This window comes from Sminthopsis crassicaudata, chromosome 1 (genome assembly GCF_048593235.1).
Source record: "Sminthopsis crassicaudata isolate SCR6 chromosome 1, ASM4859323v1, whole genome shotgun sequence".
Taxonomy (NCBI): Eukaryota; Metazoa; Chordata; class Mammalia; order Dasyuromorphia; family Dasyuridae; genus Sminthopsis; species Sminthopsis crassicaudata.
The window spans coordinates 184318292-184344606 of NC_133617.1; the positions used below are offsets into that span (position 1 = coordinate 184318292).

The window sequence follows — 26315 nt, forward strand, 5'->3', positions numbered from 1 at the left end:
CAAGATTTACATGGATTGGAGCAGTTAGGTGGTGCAGTGGATAGAGCACCAGCCCTGAAGTCAAGAGGACCTGAGTTCAAATCCAATCTCAGACATTTCACACTTCTGAACTGTGTGACCTTGTAACCCCCATTGCCTCAGGAGAAAAAAAAAAAAAAAAAAAAGATTTACATGGACTAAAGCAAAGTGAAATGCAGAATCAGGAGAACATTTACATGTTAACAGCAATATTGTACAATTTTAACTGTGAATGACCTAGTTATATTTATTATACAATAATCTAAGACAATTCCAAAGAATGTATGATGAAAAATACTATCTACCTCCCAAACAAAAGCCGATAGTCTGAATATCGATTGAAGCATACTTTAAAATTTTTTTTCTTGAGTTTTTTTAGTCTGTGTTTTACAACATGAATAATATGGAAATATTTTGTATGTTTGCACATGTATAATTGCTTATCTTTTTAAGGAGAAGAGAGAGGACAAGAAAAGAATTTAGAACTCAGATTTTTTAAAAATTTTGTTAATTTTTTTTTTTGTTTATATGTAACTGATGTGAAGTCATCCACAATCTTGTTCTAATATATCTTTCCAATCTTTTTTTTCACATTACTCCTTTTTGTACATGTATTCTGCCATATCCTGCCTATTTGTATGGAATTTCCCCCAAGCCTGAAATACAAGCTTCCTCATCTTTTAACTGTCCACCCCTACACCTCCCTCCCCTAAGAAAATGTGATAACTTTTTAATCCAATTTTTTAAATAGTAAATTTATTTTTTATACATATTGTTTTATGAATCATGTTTGGAGAAAAAAAAAACAGAAAAAGGGGAAAACCATGGTAGAGATTTTTAAAAACAGAAAAAAGAAATGAACATAGCATGTATTGATTTCCATTCAGTCTCCTTATACTTTCTATTTCTTAATTTTATTTATTTATTTATTTACTTACTTACTTATTTATTTTTGCTGAGGCAGTTGGGGTTAAGTGACTTGTTCAGGGTCACACAGCTAGCTAAGAAGACCCTACTTCTTTTTCTGAATCCAGATGACATTTTCTGTCCAAAGTCTATTGGAATTGTTTTGGAACCGCTGAGAAGAACCAAGTCTTTCATAGTTGACCATTGCACATTCTTGCTATTATTATGTATAATGTATTCCTAGTTCTGTTTGTTTTGCTCAGCATCAGTTCCTGTAAATCTTTCCAGACCTTTCTGAAATCAGCTTCTTCATAATTTTTATAGAATTCATATATCACAGCTTATTCATCCATTCCCCAAATGATGGGCATCTACTCATTTTCCAATTCTTTGCTACCACAAAAAGAGCTGCTACAAACATTTTTACATACGTAGGCCCTTTTCCCTCCTTTATGATTTCCTTGGGATACAGACCTAGTATTGGTACTGCTGGGTCAAAGGGTATGTATAGTTTTATAACCCTTTAGGCATAATCCCAGATTGTTTCTAGAATGGCTGGATATATTCACAATTCCACCAACAATGCATTAATGTCTCAGTTTTCTCACATCCCCTCCAATATTTATCATTAGCTTTTTCTGTCATCTTAGTCAATCTGAGAAGGTGTGAGATGGTACCTCAGAGTTGTTTTAATTTGCATTTAGGGCATTTTTTCATATAATTATAGATGACTTTAATTTCATCATCTGAAAATTATCTGTTAATATCCTTTGACTATTTATCAATTGGGAAATTACTTGTATTCTTATAAATTTGACACAGTTCTTTATAGCCAGAAACACTGGCTATAAAGATTTTTTCCCCAGCTTTGCACTTCCCTTTTAATCTTGTTTCTGTTGGTTTTGTTTGTGCAAAACCTTTTTTTAATTTAATGTAATCAAAGTTGTCCATTTTGCCTTTTATAATATTCTCTAGTTCTTCTTTGGTCAGTCCAGTTTTCTTACACAATACTTGGTATCTTCTTTACTCCTATCACAGTATGTTTTCTAGTATATATATTTGTTTACATCTGGCATCCATTAGCTTCTTATGTTCCTTGAGGACAGGAATGGTCTTTCATTTTGATATGTCTAACACCTGCCAAAATACCTTGAATATCTTTGTTGGTGGATTTTTTTTTAATGGATCTGTAATGTTTTTGATCTGAGTGAGCAGTATTTCCAGTACAACTCCTCCATGATTATCCATTACAGTTTGTAACTGTGTTCTCTCATAAATCCTCCATAATCCACCCAACATGCTGAGATCTTCTTTGTGTTCTTTAAGATTACTAGTATCAGCCAGGGTTGGTAATGCATACTTGTAATACTGGCTACTGGGGAAGCCTGGTAGATCTTTTGAGCTTAAAAGTTATGAGAATCAGTTGATGAATTGATGAAGCATTCATACTGAATCTATCACTAGTAGAGGAGTAGGGCATCAGAGGCTATTCAAAGAGAGAGAAATATACCCTAGTCAGAAATGGAGCAGCTCAAAGACACCAGGATGATCCATAAATGGTATCAGAACTCTGAATGACGACTGTACTTCCTGCCAGGATAATATAGAAACCTGGTCTCAGAAAACAAAAACTAGATTGTTTTGTATGATGCAGCATTTGTTAAACCGAATTAAATTGAGTTTAGTATTCCTTTCCCCTTATCATGCACTCATCAGACTGCCCTTGATTTGAATTGACTGGGAGAAAGATTGGGAAAAGATTATGATCTGCCCTGGACCTCCTTTGCAGTTGGGCCTTTCTAGTGACCCTCAAATGCTTATTATCTATGTATTTTGCCCTCGGTCTTAACTTCCTAATATTTTTTTCCCTAAAAGATTGTCTTAGATTAAAATCTCATGACAGAGTAAGAGGCAAGTGACAACTTAGAATCATATGATTATCTACCTAGACCTCAGAAGCCTTTGAATCCAATGAAACTGAGTCAGTAGAGGATGGAGGTCTTGGAGATAGAAGGCTTCATGGAGATAGGAGATGTTGAACTAATTCTTAAAAGATATGTAATTGGAGGAAAGGGGAGGAAAGGGGATTCCCAAGTGAGAAGAAAAGTACACAGAAAGAGATGGTTATCAACAGTACATTTTGGGGGCATAGGAAGGAGATTAACTGGAAAATGAGGAGTTGATTAGATGTGATGATCTGATGAGGACCTTCCTAGAAATAGAAGCATCCTTGCCTCTATATACAATTTTCCTACCATTAATAGAACTACAAGGAGACAGTCATCTATAGTCTTCCACATTTCACAAGACAATTATTCAGGATAAGAATTATCATAAATCACACCTATCTACTTAGCATTACTTAGTGTTCTTGGGAAACAGGTTACTCTCCCTTACAATATAAAAATGCAGACATCATCTATTGCTATCATTATTAGCACTACATTCAATACATATTATATGAATTGTTAAATATGTATAGCTACCCACCTGCATTAATTCTTTTACTGAGGAGAAAACAACACAACTCCTCAATATTCTACAATTATATTAGATTAATTTTCTGAAAACTTAATAATGTTAGCTGAAGTATAATTGCAGACTTCTTCAAGAACCATTGACAGATACTTATTGTAAGTTATAAGCAGTTCATACTGTGAACTGTGTACAAACATTAAGTTTTCTCTCACAGAGATATGCTCCAATACAATACAGTCTTGCCCAACATATTTCATGAATATCGTCATTGAAGCACCAACAGAAAGTTGAAAAAAGTTTTGTCTGCATCTTGATTTTTGAACAACTAATGTTTTACTCTCCTTATCTTTCATGGATAAGCCTCTTGTAACTATCACCTACAAGATCTTGCAACCTTTGTCTAACGGCCATCCCTACAATCAGGAAAATTTTTTGAGTTTGGCAATTTGGCTTTTATAGAATTGTTTTTTTGTTTTTGTTTTGCTTTTTAGGTTTGGGGGGTTTTGGGTGGTTGTTTTAGTTTGGTTTTGGTTTGTTTTGATTTGGTTTGTGTTTTTCTAGTGAAAGGTCCTTAGTATAGCTGTTTACATTTCCTAAATGTCTATAGCCAAAACATGTTGACAAGTCTCTATATAAATAGAAAAAGTATTTTATTTTATTCAGCCATCATGATAATCTGATTTAATTTTGAGAGGTTGAGTTTCTCAAGCAATGAAACCAAATTGAATTCTTTCTACAACCAAATAGTAAGGCTGGTTTTACTGTGTTAAACATTTTGGCAGTATCATTAAAAAAAAAAACAAAAAAACCCTGATACTTTAAAGGATACTTTTCACAGTGGGATAAACTTGGAAATGATAATGATTTTTAGTATGGAGAGATTTCTTGAGACAGTTTTTTTTTTTTTAATAGAATTCACATTATAGCTATGAAAGTCATAAATTTCAGTTGCACTGTTTCTTTGATCTAGCATTGAAGCTTAGTCCTGTATTTCTGACATCTTCAAACTTTTAATGTTCCAAGATCACATGAGAAATTATTATTTGCCTGTCACAAAAATATATGACAAAAATAAATGATTGGTGCAGAGGTTGACATTAGAAGATGAAAATGACTTTGGAAATAATTGAGCAAGGCTAAGAAATATATGCAGTACATAAAATGTTTAAATGCAAGTGCTTAATCTGCTACTAGTTGCACACATTTTTTAACACTCAAATGTTTATTACTACTCTTATATTGCCAAAATATTTCCACAAATTTGTACTGAAAGCATCTTGTTCTGGTTGATTTTGCAACTTGATTACACAGGAAAAAAATGTTTGGATGAATTTTGTTGTTTCTTATCTTAGGAGTTCATTATCTTTGCTGAGATAGGAATTGAGATCAGATTTTCTGATCAGTCATATAATAAAATGATAAGATTTTCAGTTATTCTAATTTTTAAATCATCATGTTATACTTCTCACTTCTCATGGGACATTTGAATGGGTACAAAGCTATCCTTGTTTCTGCAGTATTATAGTAATTAGCATTTATAATTACTTTAGCCTGCCTTAAATTCAAGCAGAAGGGGTATTATTAAGCAGGATAGTAGGCACTTGATAAATGCTTGATGAATTGGATCAAATTAATTAAAAGTTTATTTTATTAATAATTTATATTTGGAATTTGCAAGAACTATTGCTATCATTCCTGAAGCAGCTGTATGGTACAGGGGATAGAGTGCTAGATGTGGAGTCAGAAAGACCTGTATTCAAATGCAGCCTCAGACACTCAATAGGTGGGTAACCCTGAGCAAATTGCATCATCTCTGTTGGCCTCAGTTTTCCCATCTGTAAAATAAGGATGATAATATCACTTATTTTTCAGGGTTGTTGTGAGGATCAAATAATATGATATTTGTACAGCTCTTAGCACACTATATAGGAAGCACTTAATGCTTGTTTCCTTCCCTTCTTCCTTTTCTCATTTTTTTTTCTTCTCCCCACAGATTGGTGAAAGACAGCAAGTACTGGTAACAGAAGAATCCTTTGATTCCAAGTTTTATGTTGCACACAATCAATTCTATGAGCAGGTAATAAGCTCTACTGTAAAATCTGCTATAGATCTGACCTTTCCCCAAACAAAAATAATAAGTAATGAAAGTGAAATCATTCACATAAAATCAATGGAAGAAAAAAGAACCTATAGCATCAAGACTAATTCTAGACAACTAGACTGAGCCATAGAAATCTTTATGGGCTTTATTCTACTTCTAAAATGTTTATGGCAGAGTTTACATAGTTAAGTGCCTTTTAATTGACATTATCCTATACCAGGGCCAGCCTCTGACTATGGGACTAATCAGTTGTAAATGTAGAATGGCAGGTAGAACTGGAGGTACTGGCAAAATTCATACAACTTACTGGAGAAAACTTATTAAAAGTGTTCTATAGAGAGCAGAGATTTCTTATCATTTCCTTTTTAGCTACCAGTTTTATCATAGGATCATAGATTTAGAGCTGGAGGGAACCTTAGAAATCAGGTACTTCAACTCTGTCATTTTAAAGCTAAGAAAACTGAGGCCCAGGAAGATGAAATGGCTCCCCCAAAGATATGCAATAAGCAGGTGATAGAGACAGAATTTGAAACTGAGTGCTCTGCCTCCATACCCAACATCCTTTACTGGCATACATACATGCATACAACAACCATCATGTTGCCTTCCACTTCTCCTAGAATCTACCCTGGCTTTGATGGCAGAAGCCAGAGAATAAAAGGAGGTCTACTTCTTCGATCAATTCAAGAAGATCTAGACAAGATTTTACATTAAGAATAGCAATAAGTTGGAGGCAGGAATCAGCATCATAGAGTCTCTAAACATGCCTATTTTTCTCCCACTACAAAGAATGATCTACTCTGATAGTAGATAGAGATAATAGGTCTTTTATATGTTCTTTTTTAAAAATTTTAAAATAAACCATATAGAGATGCAAAGGGCTTTCTGAGAACAATTGAATATAACTATCAGGGTGTAGCTTAGAAATGGATGTAGATACTGGGCTTATATCCCAAAGAGATCTTAAAGAAGGGAAAGTGACCTGTATGTGCAAGAATGTTTGTGCAGCCCTCTTTGTGGTGGCAGGAAACTGAGTGGATGTCCATCAATTGGAGAATGGTTGAGTAAATTATGGTATATGAAGGTTATGGAATATCAGTGCTCTGTAAAAAATGACCAGCAGGAGGAATACAGAGAGGCTTGGAGAGACTTACATCAACTGATGCTGAGTGAAATGAGCAGAACCAAGAGATCATTATATCCTTCAACAACAATAATGTATGAGGATGTATTCTGATGGATGTAGCTCTTTTCAACAATGAGATGAACCAAATCACTCCATTTGCCCAATAATGAACTGAACCAGCTACACCCAGCGAAAGAACTCTGGGAGATGACTATGAAGCACTACATAGAATTCCCAATCCCTCTATTTTTGTCCACCTGTATTTTTTAATTTCCTTCACAGGCTAATTGTTCACTATTTCAAAGTCCGATTCTTCTTGTGCAGCAAAATAACTGTTTGGACATGTATACATAGATTGTATTTAATTTATCCTTTAATATATTTAACATGTATTGGTGCTGGAACTCTGTCTTCCCAGAAATCAGCTGGAGTCAGGATCACTAAACATCTTTATTCTTGATCTTTTACAGTCAAGGTCAGGGGGTTAGGCCTAACAACCTCACACACACCTTCCTCCCTCAAAGGCCAGGAGAGACTGACTCAGCATCAGCATCTCAATTCCTCTTCCTCCTCCTACTCCTCCCACACATGTCACTTCCCATTCTTTGTCCCACCAATCAAGTCAACACAGAACAGCTAGGGAAGGTCAACCTTCAAACAAGTTAATAGGGAACTATCCAATTGGCAATTAGTCTCACGTGCTTCATTATCCAAGTGCATTGCTCAGTTCTAGCCCTTTACATATTGGTCTACCTGCTATCTAGGGGAGGGGGTGGGGAGAAGGGAAAAAGTTGGAACAAAAGGTTTTGCAATTGTCAATGCTGAAAAATTACCCAAGCATATATCTTGTAAATAAGAAGGTATAATTAAAAAAAAGGAAAAAAAAGAAAAAAGAAATGGATGTAGAGATTGGGAGAAGTACTGGCAAAAGAAGAAAAGGTTCATTTCAGTGGGAATTACATACACATGATGTTTATCTAATTATTTTTTGTAATGCACATATACATATGTATGTATAAAAATATGTAACCTTTTGTGCAATTTTTCTACATACCGCTTCTAGGAGTAGCTAATAATAATAACAATAGCAGTTATTGCTATTTCTACTACTACTTGTACTACCATTATTAACCCTGCTATTACTACTACTTCTATTGCTACTTCACGACTGTTGCTGCTCCCACTACTGCCACTGGTACCTCCACTCCCGCTGCTAGTACCACTGCTACTATTATTGTTACTTCTACTCCAACTACTACTACTGTTTCTACAGCTACTACTACCACTGCGACCACCACTTTCTCATTTTTACTATGAGTTCATATGGTAGATTAGGCAGCTGCCATTCAGCCAGCATTAATGGTCATTTAGGTACCCTGTTTTCCATACCACAAAAGGAAACCCTGAAAAGAAAAGATAGAATTTTCTTCTTGTTCTCAAGTATATATAACCTGAGTGCTTTATGCTCAATTTCACAGTGAGTCTGTGCTATGGCACACTCAGAAGGAAGGAGAGCTTGCAGATTCAGCATTTCATGTTTTAACTTGAAGATACATCACCATCCCCAGATCTCCTCCATGCATCCCAGAGAAGAGTGTTCTTTTATAGGCAAGAACGGTGCTCAGCCACAGGGAAAAGACTGACTGTATTACTACTACTGCTCCTTCTTTCTTCCCCTTATTTCTTTTCCCTCTTGGGCTTTTGTCTCAGCAGGGAACTTTTTTCATTTTAAAGGCAATGGCATGCCTCATTAACTGTTTCCTTCCATTTAAAGAGGAAGGGCTTTTTTCCAATTATTAAATAATAGGAAAAGAAGGAGCCTTTTTGCTGTTTATTCAGTTCAAGGCACAAGATCAGGGATTTGGCAACAAATATTTTACCCTATAAGATTATTAAACTTCAAATTTACTATCAAGATTTTTTTAATTATGTAAACTCTGAAGGATTTACAGCAGAAAGAAACTTTACACCCAGTTTCAGAATTCAATAATGTAGTCATTTCAGCCTTCTTTCCTTATTCCCCTCAGCTTTCATATAAGGAAACTGAGGCCCAGAAAGGGTGAGTGATTTCCCAGACTCATATGATTAATAAATAGCTTCTTCCATTGCATCCAAAATTTAATTTACAGATATTGAAGACCATTTTAATTAATTTTTCTGATATATAATTCACTTTATAACCTGTACAGGGAGAGCTAAGAGGTCATTTTTTTTTCATGAATCATTATCCTCAGTATTCCTCAAAATAAAGCTGGGTAGGAGAAAATTCTAGTTCTAGTTGTCTTCTTCAAATAGATTTGGTGCAGATCTGATAAATCCCACTTGTTTCTTTTTTTTTCCCCTGACTGAACATTTCAGGTATAGAATCAGAATTATTGTTTGTAAAATAGGCCAAGATACAAAAGTGAATATGTCATTAGAGGGCAATGTATCACAGTTTATGAGTTAGTAGACTTGTTCTGCATATTTACTTAATGTACAGTCAGTTGATACTATCTACTCATTTGAAATAACTTAAGTAGCTTCTGACCTAGAAAAGCAGTACAATAAAATAGGCAAAATAGAAAGTCAGAGAAGGAAATGTTTTAAAGTAAACAAATATTTTTAGCATAAACTTTAGTGAAAAGAATCCTTCTGACAGATTTTTATAGTTAGTGAAAATAAGTCCTACTTCAAGAAGCTGTTGTTCTAAGAGTAGAACTGTAGGACTGACAATCAAATTGATTTTATGAGAAAAGGAAAAAATTAAATAGCAATCTGCCCCAGTATCAATTTGGAGAATTCTTCTTTTATCTGCTCTTCCTCCATCTCCATCCAATCTCTGGGAAAAAAAAAAAAAAAGATATTTTATGTTTCAAACATGATCTTAAATTGTTATTCTTAAAACTATCGATTAAATCTAATATCTAGATATCTAGTAAAAATAGCTTTTCATTAGGATTAGTTCAGTTGATTTCATTGAGAATTTAAGTTACTTAGTTAAGTAACACAGCTCTTAAGGACTAGACTTTGAACACAATTCCTCTCCCAGCTCCAAATCCATTATTTCTTCCACTACAAAGCATCTGCTATATCTCTCAAATAGCAGTCAGTAAACAAATATTTGTAAAGTCCTTCCTGTATGGAGGAAGCAGGATGTCACAGGAGATAGTGTGCTGGGCCTGGAATCAGGTAGATCGTGTAGGCATTTAATATCCAGTGGCTCTTGGCAAGTCATATAATCTGTTTGCCTTAGTTTCTTCAACTGGAAAAATGCGATTAATAATAGTATCCAGTGTTAAAAATATCAAATGAAATCACACATTTACAGTATTTTGAAAATCTCATTTTTATAAATGCTAACAATAATAATGGATATTACAACTACTACCACAATATGTCAGGCACTTTGTTAAGTTCTAGGAATACAAAAACAATTCTCACTCTATAGAAACTCACATTCTATTATTGGAGGCCATACTTAAATAAGCAGGTATATACAAGGTATATATACAGAGGACATGGAATTAAATCTATTTTAGACATGTAATCTTCAGGTCGATTAACATTTATTAAAAAGCTTCTGTGTGCCAGACACTGTGCTAAACATGAGAATACAGCAAGATGTGACAGCTCCTGCCCTCAAAGAGCTTATAGTCTAATGAATTGTTGCCTTCAGTTGCTTCCAAGACATCCATTTCAAGACATTGATGGCATGAGACGGGAGCCAAAAGAGATGTTAGAATTTGATTTTTAGATCTATAGAGAATAATACATAAGGATAATAATTAAACAGGTTAAAGCAGATAAGATCAACTGAGTTAGTACAGGAAAAAGATAAGAGCTCAGAACAGAGCTTTATGGGACACCCAGAGCAGGTGTGACATGGATGAAGATCCATTAAAAAAAAACCAAGAAGTAGTGTCAAACAATTAGAAGGAGAACAAACAATTCAAGAAAACCAAGGAGAGTATTCAGGAAAGAGAAGAGGGTCAAGTGCCAGATACTGCAGAAAGGCCATAAGAGAAGGATTGAGAGGGGGGGGGGGGGGGAGGGAAAAAGCTATTGGCTTTGGCAAGTAAGAAATCTTTGGTAACTTTGGAAAGAGAAGTTTTGGCAGGTTTAAAAGAGTAAATGGAAAAAAAGTATAGGAATTTAGTATAAATTACTTTTTCACAGAGTTTAACTTAGAAAAAGAGAAATGTAGAATTGGTGGTTGGCCTTCACTCTCAGAGAGGACCAAAATGACATCATGCTGGGATCAAGGCACAGTGTGTCCAACTGTGGCTCATCAGATTAGTGCACTCAGATGGTTCTACCACAGACTGGTCATATATAAATAGTCCATATGAACATCTGGAGTGGGGATATCTCTAAATTTGCACATCTCACATTTATAGAATTTTTTCCCCCCTGAGGCTGGGGTTAAGTGACTTGCCCAGAGTCACACAGCTAGGAAGTGTTAAGTGTCTGAGACCAGATTCGAACTCAGGTCCTCCTGACTTCAGGGCTGGTGCTCTATCTACTAAGCCACCTAGCTGCCCCATTTATAGAATTTTTATATCTCATAGTTTAGGATTGAAGTTTGTGGAGATAATAGGATCTAATGGGCTGGTTGTTGTTGTTTTGTTTTGTTTTTTTGCTGAGACAATTGAGGTTAAGTGACTTGCCCAGAATCACACAGCCAGGAAGTGTCTGAGATCAGATTTGAACTCCGGTCCTCCGGACTGGTGCTCTTATCTGCTGTGCCACCTAGCTGCCCCTGCGAGTAGTTTTTTTAAGGCTGGGGAAGACTTTTGCATGTCTGTAGGCTATAGAGAACAATTTAATAGTTAAAGAGTTTAAAGATAAGATAAAGAGGATGATAATGGAAACAATAACATGAAGGAGATGGAGTACTTAGAGAGAGATTAGTTTTGACAGTCTTCTTCCCAGACCAGAAAGAAGTTAGAGATAGTAGAGATGAGTGAGTGATATGAAATGAGAAAGTGGGGAGAAGAAAGCCTTCTTGGCAAATGGCCTGAATACTTTGCTGAAGTGTGAGGCAAGGTCCGAGGGCGAAAGGGTTGTAGTATAGTACAGCCGCTGTGGAGTGGAGGCTAGTGAATTACTTAATTTGAGAGGAACAGAATAATTGTCTTCTCACAGTATCAAATAACACACATTTGTAGTGCCCCCAATTAGCAGTTTCTAGATTTCCTCCAGTTCTGTTCAGCAGCATATAAATATGAACAAAAGAGCAAATGAGAGTAGTGCCCTGGATTTGAATTTTGGGAAAGTGTGATCTGTGATAGAGCAATGGAGTAAGGGATTTGAAGATGAGAAAGTAGATACTACAGAGTTGAATTGGTTCACCAAGGAGTGGTGAAGATGGAGAAGGTAGAAGAGTTTAACCCATGTGGAGGTAATTACCTGGGAAAGAACTGAAGGGATGAGGATAAAGAATGTGGTTAAGGCTTGTGAGACACTAGGGATGTTGGAAGGTTGAAAGATTACCAAATAAGGGAATTTTAAATTCACGAACATGGCAGTGGTGTACTCAAAAGTAATTATCACATCACCAAAAGTATAATCATCTTGTTTCTTATCAGAAGAATCAGAAGTTATTTTATATACTTTTTCTCAACATTGAGTAACATAGAACTTCAGCAGTGCTACTACCCTGAAAGAATATGTGTTTTCCCTCATTTATTTATGGTATTGTGAAATTTTCTATAACCATTCAGGAAAATGGTAAGACAGGAAACTAATTGAAATGCTAGTTGTTCAGATACTGCAGTGAATTCCAAATTTCATTTCTGTAAAACAATTTCAAAACATTTTATTGAAATGTTATCTTTTGTAAATCCTAACATATAATTAAAAAAACAAGAATAACTTTTGATTACACTTTGGTATAATTTCTTTACAGGTGCTTGTGCCAAAGAACCCCATGTTCATGGGGAAAATGGTTGAAGTAGACATTTATGAATCAGGAAAACATTTTATGAAGGGGCAGCCAGTATCCAATGCCAAGGTGTACACCCCATCCATCAATAAACCATTAGCAAAGGGAGAAGTTTCGGGTTTAACAGAGGTGAGTAATATATATTTCTCTCTTTTACTAGACTAGTAAAAACAGTAGTTGTTTAAGCACAGTAATTTCAGGCTATGCTTCTGTTATCATTTATAGTTCCCATTTTTTATATGCATGAAGCTTTAATCCTTTCTGACAGATTGAAATCTGTATTAGAGAGATGCTTCTGCTGATGCCTGTAGCTTTGCTTCTCTGCCTGGAAAGAAAATAAGTTGTGTCTGGTTCCAGGCTATTCATGGAGGGCAAAAGCCATTATTTGCAGGTGAAAGATTTAACAGCAAAGACAATCTAATCCAGTATGTCTCTTAAGTTAATAGATCTTGGGGAAAGGGGAGAAGACAAGGATGTGGTAGAGGAACAGATGTTATTTCATACCTTATGAAGCTAGTTTTGGCAGCATACAAATATACCTTTGAACAGATAGTAAATCAGTGTGTGTGTGTGTGTGTGTGTGTGTGTGTGTGTGTGTGTGTGTGTGTGTGTGTGTGTGTGTGTGTGTGTGTTTACAGTACTTTTAAGTAGAGTCTTTGCTTGGTATCTGCTTAAGTCATATGGAGTGAAAATTAAACATTTTTTATTTCTATGGGAGAAAAAAAAAAACAAAACAAGTTACATGACCCTTATTTTATACCTTGGTAAATATGGCTGTTTGCCAAGCTCCCTCTTACATTTCATTGAGCCTCAGTTGTAAAAGCTGATGGAGTGTGAAATGAAAATGTGTATCACATTGCTAAGCATCATTTGAGGTCCCTTCTCCAACACAATTGTTAGGCACTCCAAAAAAAAGTATGTAGCTATGGTTTAACATATGGAAGAAAGATAGCTGATGGTTTATCCAGCCATGTAATTCCAAAATTGTTTCTATCTGTGTGTTGTATTTTTCTCTCCTGAAATAAATTGTAAATGTATATTAACATAAAATGAGGGGAAACATAGCTTGTATTAGGCAGTGACAGTGTACTATTATTAGGATTATCATTTCTTATTATTGTCGTGGTGATTTTAATGGAATTCCTTCTATTCGATGGGATCTGGGTGGGGGCTGAAGAATGACATTACTCATGCTTTGATAACACATGGATGTAGTAAATCTGATGTTTTCAGTAATTTCTTTGACTGATAATGGAACTAGGCAATATCATAACATGTAGTATATGTTCCTGAAATTTACTGGTGAGAGGAGTCAAAACTAAAAATTGGCTGGAGAATAAAAGATCCTAAACATTATTTGGAAATATTACTTTGGTAATTGTGTTATAATAGATTGCAGAGAGGAAAGATTTGGTTTTGGATTACAAAGATTTTGCTATAATCCAGGAAAAAGATAATTAGGGCCTGACCTAAAGTAGCACCTATGTAAGTAGAGAAAAGGGAACTCTTATACAAGAGATATTGTGGACATAAAATTGACTAAATAAAAGTAGCAAGGGATTATCTAAGAAAGGTAAGAAAGGGAGTAGTAGAGATAATTCATTTTTTGAATATGGATGATGTGAAATATGGTGATAACCTCAGTAGAAATAGGGATATGTGATAGGATGAGGGGGCGACACATTCCAGAGCAGAAAACAGTGTAAAATCCCAGCGAAAGAACTCTGGGAGATGCCCTGGGAAAGCAGGAATGGATGGAATGATTGGTGATATTAGTGAAAGAAAAATAGATTAAGGAGAGCCAAGGCACAAGCAAAAAAATAAAAAAGTTAGGATCATCTAAGAGAATATCAGTCCCATTTGACATTCCTTGATGGTGTCTGGTGGTCCTGAAACCTCCCACACACACACACTATAACTGGGAACTGAGACCCATAAACTACTTAAGCCATTGAATGGCAAAATTGGCATTCAAGATGAGATCCCCTGACTTTAAATCTATTGTCCTTTTCACTGCACTGTGTTGTCCTTCATTGAAGCTTAAGTTAGTGGATGGCATAGGAGCCCACAAAAATGGTTGCTGTTTCTGGTTTAATGCTTTCCATTTTTCACTTTCAGAAAACAAGAGAATCCTAGAGTTTAAAAGGATCCCAGAGTAATCCTTTCTATGATTTCCTTGGTACAAGTTTTATAAAAGAGTTTATCACTCCTCTGGGAAATCCATGTTCATTCCTATAGAGCCAACCCTGAGAATTTATAATCTAGAAAATTCCCTTATTGTTGGTGAATTTTCAGATGATTTTTTTGACTTTTTAAAAGCTATCTTCTTACAAGACACTTTGTAAGTGGGCTTCTTATTGCCAAATATTTCAAGTCAAAAATGTCATACTGTGGAAATTCATTCCTGTTCGTGATAAAAGATTATAGATCAAGAAATTCGTATCAGTGCAGACTACTGCAGAGTATGAGAATGTCTTCTTTAGTTATTTGGGCAGACTTTATTCTTATTGAAAAGACCTCAGAGACATAGCCTCACTTTTTTGACTATTTTGGATGTCTGAAATAATTATTACAATTATCATGATATAGTGAAAGAAAAACTAGATTGTACGTTAGGAAACCTGGGTTCTTCCATTTCTAAGATTCTAAAATTTAAAAATGTTAACAGAGAACACTTCATGAGTGTCAATATCGAGTAAATTTAGTTCAACAAAACTTTATTAAGTGCTGTTTATGTACAAGATTATGTGTATTTGTAAACCTTATACCACTCTATATAAATAAGAGTAGGAGGAGTGATGGTGGCGTTTGTTACAGAGATAGAAGTACATGCTTACTGACCTCTAGGAAATTGGGCTCCAAAGGAGACAAAGTGTAAAGATAAATAGCAATGTAATCTTATTTCTACACATTTTTCATTCCACAGAGGAAAAGAGAGGGAAACGGGAGAAGAGGAAAGAATGACAAAAATCATGCTGATTATTTTTAGGAGTAATAAACCTAAATCTCATTTCTAATGTTATTAGGACTTAAAGAACAACATACTACAAAAAGTGAAACATTGCCCTCCCATCATCAGTCTATGACATAATGTCCAGTTAATTTCTTTTTAAATTAGTAAATATGATTCAATGCATTTACTTCCCTTTTATCACACAGAAAATTAAAAGTTTTAAAGATACCTTCTTCCTAAGAAAGTTCATTTTCTGCAGAGTCCCTTTCTATATGATCCCATTGCTCCCAGATTTATAACTTCCCATATTTCATATTTCTTTAAGCAGACTCATAAACTTAATAAACTTTATAGGTGGGAGTATCTCAAGAATCAAATCTAACACTTCCACTTCTCAAGACAGAGAAATTAAGATCCTCTCTATTTACCTATGGTAAAACCCATTTTTAAAGTCACATTAGATATTGAAGGATGTAAAATGTATTTATAGTATTAAAGTGTTGCTTACATTCTACTGAAGTATGCAAAATATTATTTGATCATCCTTTTAGTAATCTGAGAATTACTTCATAGTGAAAAAATACTGGTTTTTCTGCTCCATCTCAAGTAAAGCTAAAATAAAGTCTTCTATTAGGAACTAAATGATCAAGAGAAAAAGGATGAGGAGAGATAGAGAGCAAGCAAATGTAATTCCATAGCATTTTAATTCCTGGAGGATATTGTTGGCCTCTTGTTTAATGAACTTAATTTGCATAAATTGTTGTTGGTAGCATTTATCCTTCATTCCCAAAGAAGACCTTTAACATCTGGCAGGTGACACCATAATATGCAAGTACTTCTAAAGTGCCTACTATCTACACACGGATTTGATGATAAAGCTACAAGTCTGTCTTTTGAATGCAGGAGAAAACATAATTTGTTAGATATTTTGAAAACTAAAAGGTTATATCTAATTTTCTGTTTTAGTTTCACTATTATTGTCCTTTTCTCTTTGCTTTTCCTTTATAACACACTTTAATATCTGAATATTAACCGTATCTATATCCAAGGCTTATCAAAGGCAAAAACTTCTACTTCTAGTAGCATGAAGATAAGAGGAGACCTTCTTTCTAATTATAATAAAAACTATTTCCTGCAAATATATTCTTGTTTTGATTTAGTTGTTGTAATAGTAACTGATAATTATATGGCACTTACTATGTACCAAACATTGTTTTTTAGAAAAAAAATTTTTTTAGAAAAATTTTAGAAAAAATATCTCATTTCATCCTCACAATATACCTTGGGAGATAGGTGCTATGATCATCTCCATTTTGCAGATGAACCAAATGAGACCATCAGAGTGTCCCAACGTCACACAGCTTATGTCCAAGACCAGATATGAACTCAGATCTTTTTGATTCTGCATCCTGCCAGTGGTGCTCAAACTTTTTAAATAGGGGCCAGTTCACTGTCCCTCAGACTGTTGGAGGGCCGGACTATAGTAAAAAAAAAACCTCACACTTTGTCTCTGCCCCTCAGCCCATTTGCCATTACCCGGCAGGCCGCATAAACATCCTCAGTGGGCTGCATCTGGCCTGCGGGCTGTAGTTTGAGAACCCCTGTGTATACTCTATTCGTTGCACTACCTAGCTGCCCATGAGCAATCTAGCTACTCTAGTAAATAATAGATATTTGCATTACTTTTAAAAAATATTAAATAACAACAGTTTTCTGGTTGAATATCTATAAACAAATGGAAAAGGGATTTCTAATTTTCTATCTTTGTAAGTTTTTATATTCAATCCCTGTTTAATGTATATAATGTATAGTAATTAACTTTTAGCATAAAAGATGAACATTTAACAGTCAATCATTTTCTCACTTTACTATTATGATCAATCCATTGTTTCTTACAAGCACAAGGAGAAACCAGAGTGAATTTTGTCTTTACAGTTCTTGCAGGTACAAAAAAGGAAGCAATAAAAAGATCAATTCACTGGCTACCCTTATTGAGTTTCTGTAATACTTCATGCCCCATTATTTAGTACAGTGTTGTAAATTGGAACTTTGTGCTTAGCCTTCTTTATTATAGAAGGGAAGGGAAAAGGAAGGGAGCCTGAGGGTGCATGGCTCCCACCTATTTCTCATCTCCTGGCACTTTGATCCTCATGCTGGAGCATCAGGAGAACAGATTGGTTTTGGAAAGGGGGCAGAAGTTTTAAAGAGTGCCAATTTTCCTTATTACCAGGTTAGCAGGCTAGTCAGGTGTCCTGAGTTTTGTATACACTCTTTGCTGTATTTTTGAAGCTCTGACCCTTAGAAAAGCTCTGTTAAAATTTTCTCCTATCTAACATTCATTTCCCAAATCACTGAAGTGAGAGGGTCTATTAGTTCAGTGCCAGTTTTGAAAGCAAATGAAAACTGCATTCATGAGGTTAAGAAATGGCTTAATAATTAAGTTAAAACAGTTGAAAGTGGGTCTAATTTCAAACAGATCAACTAACCATGTTAGAAGCAAATGAGGGTGTGTTCCTTCCTATTTTTCCTTCCACCCCCCAAGATATTGGCTCCGATCCCAGGTGGCTTTTATAGAAACATTCTAGACCCCCTGTTTTAGAGGTGATTTTTGCATTTTATTTAAGAAAGGGTGTTTTTGCACATTTTAAAAATTATGTCCTAAAAATAAAACTCGTTTTTAGGCATGCCTTTTCTTCAAATTGTATCTAATTGACCCTCTTCTTTACTAATTAAACATTCATTGGCCTCTCCTATGAATTAACACAGTTCTATATATTTGTTTCATACTGAAGAATTGTATTTTACTTGGTGTAATGAAAAAGAAGAATTGATTCTTGTGCTTATCAGCCTTAGTATATTAGTTTTAAATTTATTTGGGACATATTTCAGGTACCAATTTTAATACCAACCAAAGTATCATATATGTGGTATGATGCAGTATAATTAGTACGCATTACAATTGCATCACTAATTGTGCAATTACCTTAGGTGATTTTCCTCTTCCTGAAGGTTGTGTCAGTGGCTTGGTGAAGGCAGCAGCTATTGAGCTACTAATTGTACCCACCCCAGGAGATGCTGGGACTCCCAGGAGTACTAAGGGAGAACATAATTAGCAAAGGGGAAGGAGAGGAAGGAAAGGGTATTTGGCACAGAAGTACAGTGAAGCAAAGAAGTCTTAAAAGTAGTACAATCAAATGAGAAATGAGCAAGTATGAGCTAAGCTCCCTTCTAAAATGGAAGTTGGGAGTTCATGGTTCCACCCATGATCAGTCAGAGAACAGATGGTAGTGATGAAGTAGAGGACCTAGGCTTTTGAGATCTTAAAGGATGGTAAGGTCATCCCAGTAATGAGCTTCTTGGGGACATGGTGGAGAAATCCCAAAGTTGTATAGGTAGAAGAGAAATGAGATGCCTGAGATGTGCTTTCCTTAAATGAAGAGAACTTTTAGTGAATAGAGCAACTGAGTGCAAATCAGAAGACCTTACATGTCTTTCCACTTCTGATACTGGTCAATGTACCTTTTCTATTTTAAGAAATGCAAATATTACTACATATTACATTTGTACTTAATTAAAGTACATTTTAAAATTTGTGATATCCAAATCACATATTCTTTCTACTAATGTGAATCATAAGCTTTCAGTGACTTAGTGTAGATAGTGTTTGGGATTTGTTATGGTAGGGGAAAAAACCTCTTATGGAACTGAAGCCAGCATGATGATAATAAGCCTCTCTCAGAACTTAGCTGGGCTAGACTTTGGAGAGTAGACTTACAACTTAAAACTAGGCCCATCCTTGGTACTTTTCTAGCTTGACATTCTCTTCCAGAGTCTTTGGAAATCTAAGACACCTAAAGCCTGTGGGACTTTGGACAAATCACAGTTCACAAAATCAGAGATTTCAGATTTAAAGTCATTCAGTGCATCTTCTTCTTCTTCTTCTTCTTCTTCTTCTTCTTTTTTTTTTTTTAACAAATTAAATGAAGGCCCCAAAGATGGGAAAACTTTCTGATCACATAGGGAGCAAACAACAGAACCAATATTCACACCCAGATCCTTTAATTCAAAATGTTGTACTCTTCACTCAACCCCATCAAAGTGATCCCAGTCTACTCAGTTTCCACAATTTGCTCAAAGGTCCAAATTCTCAGCATGTTCTGTAACCACTGTGACCCTTTAGAAATCAGTCCTAACCCTAGTCTTCTTTAACTTTCTCAGACTAATTAAGCAAGAGGGATCTAAGATACTCTAAATTAAAACCAGATTGAAACAGGTTAGTCATAGTTGAAGCTGAAGAAAAGGTCCCTATTCATGGGTTCATGATTTTCCATTTGTACATGAGGGTAAGAAATCAAACAGCAGAATTCTTTAGGACACTAATTATCCAACTTTTTAAAGTAGATGAAGTTTTGGAAGTACAGCTCCTTTTAATTTAATATGTCTCTATTGCAAATAAGCCTATATTAGGCAATCTTATTTACATGTTCTTTTCATTTTTCTTTTGTCTTTTTTGTATTTCTCTTCTACCCTGCCACACCCTCATGTAGCCCAAGTAGCCCTCCATTCTTCTTCATAATTTGGGAGGGATATGTTATTGCACCACTTTTAAGAAAATCCATGTCCTTGTAGCAGCAATTAGTAGGAAGCAGAAATTTAGTAGTCTCTGTTCCCACTTGGCGTGGATAAAGATTATTACTAGAGGCCCAAACTGGAAATTTGTTTTTAACCACCAGAACAGTATTAGATATGCAATGTAACACAATACTAAGGTTACAGTATGGGTCAGATAAGTTCTTGTCAGTTGACAAGCATTTAGTGAGTGCTTAGCATGTACAGGATGCTATGCTAAATATTGGATATACTGTAAACAAAGGCAAAAACATAGCCCCTGCCTTTAAAGAGTTCATATTCTAGGCAAATATTACATATGAAAGGTATAACCTCAGAAAGATGACTTGAGATAGGGTTAAGGGGCATGAAGTGGGGACAAGGTCTTTGATCTGAATCTTTGAGGAAGCTAGAGGTAAAGATGAGAAGAGAAAGCATTGTAGGCATGGGTTTATTTTTTTCCACTTCTTTTAAATTGTGGTTGAAGTGAAAAGGGAATGAAATGCTAGTTAATTGAAAAATAAAATAGGAAAAAAAAAGTTTAAAAAATTACAAAGTAAGTTCATAGATACATCCTCATATGCAAGAAGCAGTAAGAAAACAGTGCCTGTGTTATGGAATACATAGAAGGGAGTAAGACTAGGAAGATAGAAAGAAAAAAGTTGTGAACACCTTGAAATTCCCAAGACATTGTTAGTGAGTCTACAAATTTGATCCCATATAGAACACCATTTCTATAAGAAAAAAATAAACAACTGATTTGAAATACAACTCATTGTTAAGGATTGTTGATAGAGTAGGAATCTGCTGTTTTTAAACATCTTAGACTTTTTCTTTATTTCAAAGTTTAAGAGATAGTGATTAATATGTATTACTTCATACTTATCCGAAACATAGATGTGAATAATTAAATCATTGAGCATTAAATTCTGTATAAACCCCCTCCCATTTTAAAAGGAATATCTTTGACAGAATCATTTTGACTGTTTTATCTCCATGGGAAGAATAAAAACAGACAAAAAAAAAACTAAATAAATACATACAGATACAATTACAATATATGCCCTATCATGGATATTTGAAAGAGTATAATAGAGCCATGTAGGAAGCTATGTAATGAAAACACTCTGGGATGTGAATGAGCCCACCACAGAAGGCTAAATTAAAAAACAAAAAGTTCAGTATTATTATAGGTAAATGCATGCCATACAATCTATCTTAATTGTTTTAGCTGTATTTTCAAAGTTGGAAACCAATGATGGTGGTCTATAGGAAATGGGTTTCCCTTTTAGCTAATTAATTACGTGACAGAGACAAAAGCAAGCACCTGTCATCTCCTTTTCCAATTTTGTACACCATGTCTAACTTAATGATGCTAAAGCCCTACCTCACATTCATTTCACTCATAGTTACAGTGCAAGTGCCTTTGAAAATGACTCTTAGAAGGGGATGAGAGGACTCCTATAATAACAGTTAACCTCACACATGACTTCTCTTTCATTTTACATGCAAACCAAACATCTGCCAACACATTCCCCTGATTATCTTGTTGGAGGAAACCCTGAGGAGTAATCAGTTTGCATTGAATTGATTTCTTAAAGATTAAATTTAATACTAGCAATTGCATGTTCGGCAACATCCAAGAGCAGTACTTCCTGTGTTCAACCAGTGGAATGAATACTGCTTTTAGTTGTGGTTTCCGATTTTATCAAAAGGGTTTCATTATCATTCCCCCTTCACTCTTTTTTCATTCCTCTCTCCTCACCTGTGCTACAAATATTAGGTTGTTTTAATGGTTCTCTTGGTCCATGCTGGGGAATAGTCATTCAGATTTCTGCCACTATAAGTATACAAGCCACAGAATATATAAACTGGTCACTTTCTTCCTCCTTATTACAGCTCAAGGTATTTGTGTGTATGTATATGTGTTCATATCCCCAGGTAAAATTTCCCTGAAAATGCCTGGCTTCCCAGGATTTAGAGCAGTCTGTAATTGTTTCCAGAATGACTATTAAAACCAAGGGTAGGGGAAAGTGATTTGGAATATAAGAAATAAGAGAAATGTTCTTTTCTTCTCTTTCACAAACATAAGATCATGAATTTAGAACAGGAGAGGCTATTTAGTCTAAATCCTTTCTTCTAGATATGACGAAACTGTGACTTGTTCCCCAAATTACTGGTAGTAAGTAGCAGAGCTACAACTGGAACCTAAGCCCTCTTAAAGTTGATCCCTTGTCATCTCTTGCTTTTAACTATATTTTTAACTATTTTAACTATTGGAAAAACTGCCCAGTTGGTCTTCCTGCTTTTAATCATACTCTCCTCTTCAATCTATCTTCTTCATGACTGCCAGAATAATCTTATTAAAGGAAATATGAAATAGCCTATACTGTCCATGAACTTATATTCTACTCAACACAAATTTATAATTAATTGAAAATATGGTAGACTGAAGTGAAAGAGATTATAAATCTTGATCAGTTGCATTACTTAATTTGTATTATCTAAAACATATTGTACATTATATTTAAATTGAATTGTAATTGTAAAAAAATTAGCAAATTTATTCTTGGTAGTATAGTATAATCATTGTACTCAGTACTTGAATAAAAATATCTAAAACTCTAATTTATCTTGAGGAATGTACCATCTAAGAGCAGCTGAGTGGTACAGTGGAAAAGCACTGGACTTGGAGTCAGGAATATATCATCATGAGTTCAGATCTGGCCTCAGACACTAAAACTAGCCATGTTACCTTGAATAATCACTTAACCGTGTTTTCCTCAGTTTCCTTCTCTGTAAAATGAGCTGGAGAAGGAAATGGCAAATCACTCCAGTATCTTTGCCTAGAAAATTCCAAATGGGGTCACAGAGAATCAGATATAACTGAGAAATGACTGAACAACAACAACAAAATGTACCATCAAGTAGTTTTTCACTGCTCTAACAGTGCCTCTGAGCCATGAAATGAATTTACATATAAGAAATATTTTGAATCCATTAAAATCTCAGTTCAGAGCTAAAGAGTTATCTTCATGTCTTTGTTGACTAACATGAAGAAAAATCTGATAGAAAGATATGATCGACAGTTGCCAGATCTTGGGTTTTGAAGTGACTATGTTATTTCTTTTATTCTGTGGAGTTAAAAGTCTAAGACTAGGGCATCAGAAAGATAGGGATCAATGAGACTATGCAAGAGCACATAAGATATATATCTCTGGCAGTTGTCAAGGCAGAATTATTCAGAATATAATCTGAAATGCATTTGATCATACAGAAGATACTTTAATAATTTATACTATACCTTATTAGCAAAACCTTATGTTTACTCTGCTACCACCAAAACAAGATGAAAAGCTGGCCATGATGCTAAGTTCATGGTGACTGTTTTATTGTATTGGAACCTAGAAATATTCCTTGTAATTTTAATGAGGCTGTCAATGTTAAAGGTATAGGAATTTTTTGTTGTTGTCGGAAGGAAAAATTATGGATGACTTTTTAAAGTTGTTTCTGGCCCTAAAGTAATGGTTGCAGATTGGCAATAATGTATATATAGTACAATATTAATGTATGTGTAGATGTTGGAATGTTAAAAATAATAGAAAGACATGATCTAGTCTGATTTTACAGTTTCTTATTGGTTTGAACATGTGTGTATATGTGTGTGTTGACACTCATAAACATAAATATAGCACATGTAAAAAGTCCAAAAGAAAATATGAAGATATTTTGACTGGGAGTAATTGGGGATTCCTGATTACATAATATAAAATAAATTCGTCTACAAAAATGGTTTGGCAATAGTTCCCTTTATCTTACTCTGACAGTTACATGGAATATAAGAGAATCTGTCAGCCAAACTTCATACAAGCTGGCAAACTGAATGTTATTGTAAGACAGTGGCAACCACCTGCAGGTATCAGGGGCAGAAGCACTCATTTAAAGTCTGCATTGCAAGATGGGAGGACAGGTGGCAATTCTCTTCCAGGGACATCTTTTACTTGAGCAGAACCAAACCAACTGTTCCTCATTAAAATGCATTTTGCAATATTGCAATAATGTAAGTTCAAGTATATTTTCCCCAACCTCTCCCCCATCATCTCCTCCAAAAAATACCACTCCATGTGTGTGCCATCCATAGATTGTTCTTACAAAGCCTGATTAAGCCAAAGATTTCAAGGGAAGCAACAAGAAATGACTTTATGTGACATGCATTATTAAATAAATGTCATTGCATGATATGTTTGGCAATGAGTGGCACAAAAAAAAAAAAAAAAAAGAAAGAAAGAAAAAGAAGAAGCTGGTCCCATAAAATGGAGATGCCTATAAGTAAAATGACTACAATCTATGTCAAAATTCTCAATTTTCATGGCGATTTTCTTATTAGTGTCCATGCTATATTTTTTCTTGTTTTGTATATTTTGCAATGAAAAATACTGGTAAACTACAAAAATGTTATTACTGCTTTGCAGACTGTGAAATAGAAGAAGGAAAGTACAAAAAGAGGTTCTCTCTTCTCATATTGCCTTTCCTTAATCCTTAAGTTGCACAGAACTGGTCACAATTAAGTACAAATTATATTTAATAATTACTCTTTTATTATGGTGATTAAGACTATTCAATAAAGCCCTACTGTAATGCCTAGTTGAGGCACAGAGATGATCTCCCAGGGTTCTTGAAGGCTATGCCAGACAGAATGCAACTTCCCAAGCTAGAAAAAGACATAATTATGGGCTTAATATCCTACTGGAATTCTACTGTCGGTGGACCTCTCTAGTTATAAAGTCTCATAAGTTGAGAAAGATGTTGGGGATTCATTTAGTCCAAACTGGATTCTGAACATGAATACATTTTATCGAGATGGAAGTGATCTTTTAAAGTGGAACTGCTTCCTCAAGCTACTCATCTCACTTTTGGACAGCTTTGTTTCTTAAGAAGCAATTCCTTATGTGAACACCTTCACCTTTTCAACTTCTTTTTTTTTTTTTTTGGCTGAGGCTGGGGTTAAGTGACTTGTCCAGGGTCACACAGCTAGGAAGTGTTAAGTGTCTGAGACCAGATTTGAACTCGGGTCCTCCTGAATTCAAGGCTGGGGCTCTATCCACTGCGCCACCTAGCTGCCCCCCACCTTTTCAACTTCTGTATAGTCCTCTTCTCAACTTCTTGTTGTCCCTAACTCTGATTCCAGAACACGAGAATTAGTTTTAGAGTGGGGAGAGACCTTAGAAGTGTCCTCCTGGTTAAGTCTGACACATCCCAAAAGCCTCTCTGTCATCCATTTACTCTAGACAGTTTTTGATCTGTGTTTCAGTGGGGGGTTAGCCCTCTAGATAAAAACTTGAAGCTTTCAAAGTATTGAATGGAAGTATCATGAAGAGCCAGAGAAGTGGCTAGATAGAACTCTGAGTCCATATAGTCAGTGCTTTGGATGTGGGCATCGGTGAAACCCACAGTGACCTTCCTTCCTTGTGTTTCCTTGTCATTTTAATTAAAGTTCCATTAAAAAAAATTCAAAGGAAAATAAATGTAAATTTTATTTTTTACATTTATTGCATTCTTCTTTGGTAAAGTGCCTGTGAAAAGCCTTAGGCTAGTGGTGTCAAAGTCAAATAGAAGTAATATATAAGGATACTAAACCATACCTAAGGATCTCTGCAGGCCTTATATTAACTTAGTTTTTAAAATACAATGATATCTATATTTTACTTTATTTTTACTTATTCTGTTAAATATTTCTCAATTGTATTTTAATTGAGTCCAGCTTGCCCTTAGAAATAGCCACAGGCTACAGATCTGAACATCTCTATAATAGGTTGTCTATTGAACTCATTTCCTTTCTCAAAAAGGAGAACATTTCAAGAGCTCTGCCTACTTAGAGGACATTAACTTACCAGCCAGTATTTTTCTCACAAAGTAAAGATGATATATATGTAGAGCAGGAATAAAAGATATATTTAATTTGAGGTGAAGAGAGCTCTCCACTTTTGCATTGTTATTCCAAGATATAACATTAGGCCAAAATATCAAACCCTCTAGAGATTATTATTATGTTCCTTTTTTCTCCTAAGTTATGCACTAGTGTAGAGTGTCCTGGCCTGGTGTCCAGGGAATAATTTCTTCATCTGTGGGATGATGTATTTTTAATAATAGCCTGGAGCTTCTATTATTATGGTTTTGCTCATTTAAATCCAAATTATAT

At 35.0% G+C, this 26315-nt stretch overlaps 1 protein-coding gene across 3 annotated transcripts in view; it reads left to right on the forward strand.

Moving 5' to 3' along the window:
- CDKAL1 (CDKAL1 threonylcarbamoyladenosine tRNA methylthiotransferase) overlaps positions 1-26315 on the forward strand; it is a 625067-nt gene that overhangs the window by 592168 nt on the left and 6584 nt on the right. For all 3 annotated transcript variants that reach the window (XM_074272562.1, XM_074272579.1, XM_074272570.1), the window contains exons 14-15: positions 5396-5479; positions 12520-12684. In XM_074272562.1, coding sequence (XP_074128663.1) covers positions 5396-5479; positions 12520-12684 — 249 coding nt within the window. The remainder of the gene's footprint in view (positions 1-5395; positions 5480-12519; positions 12685-26315) is intronic.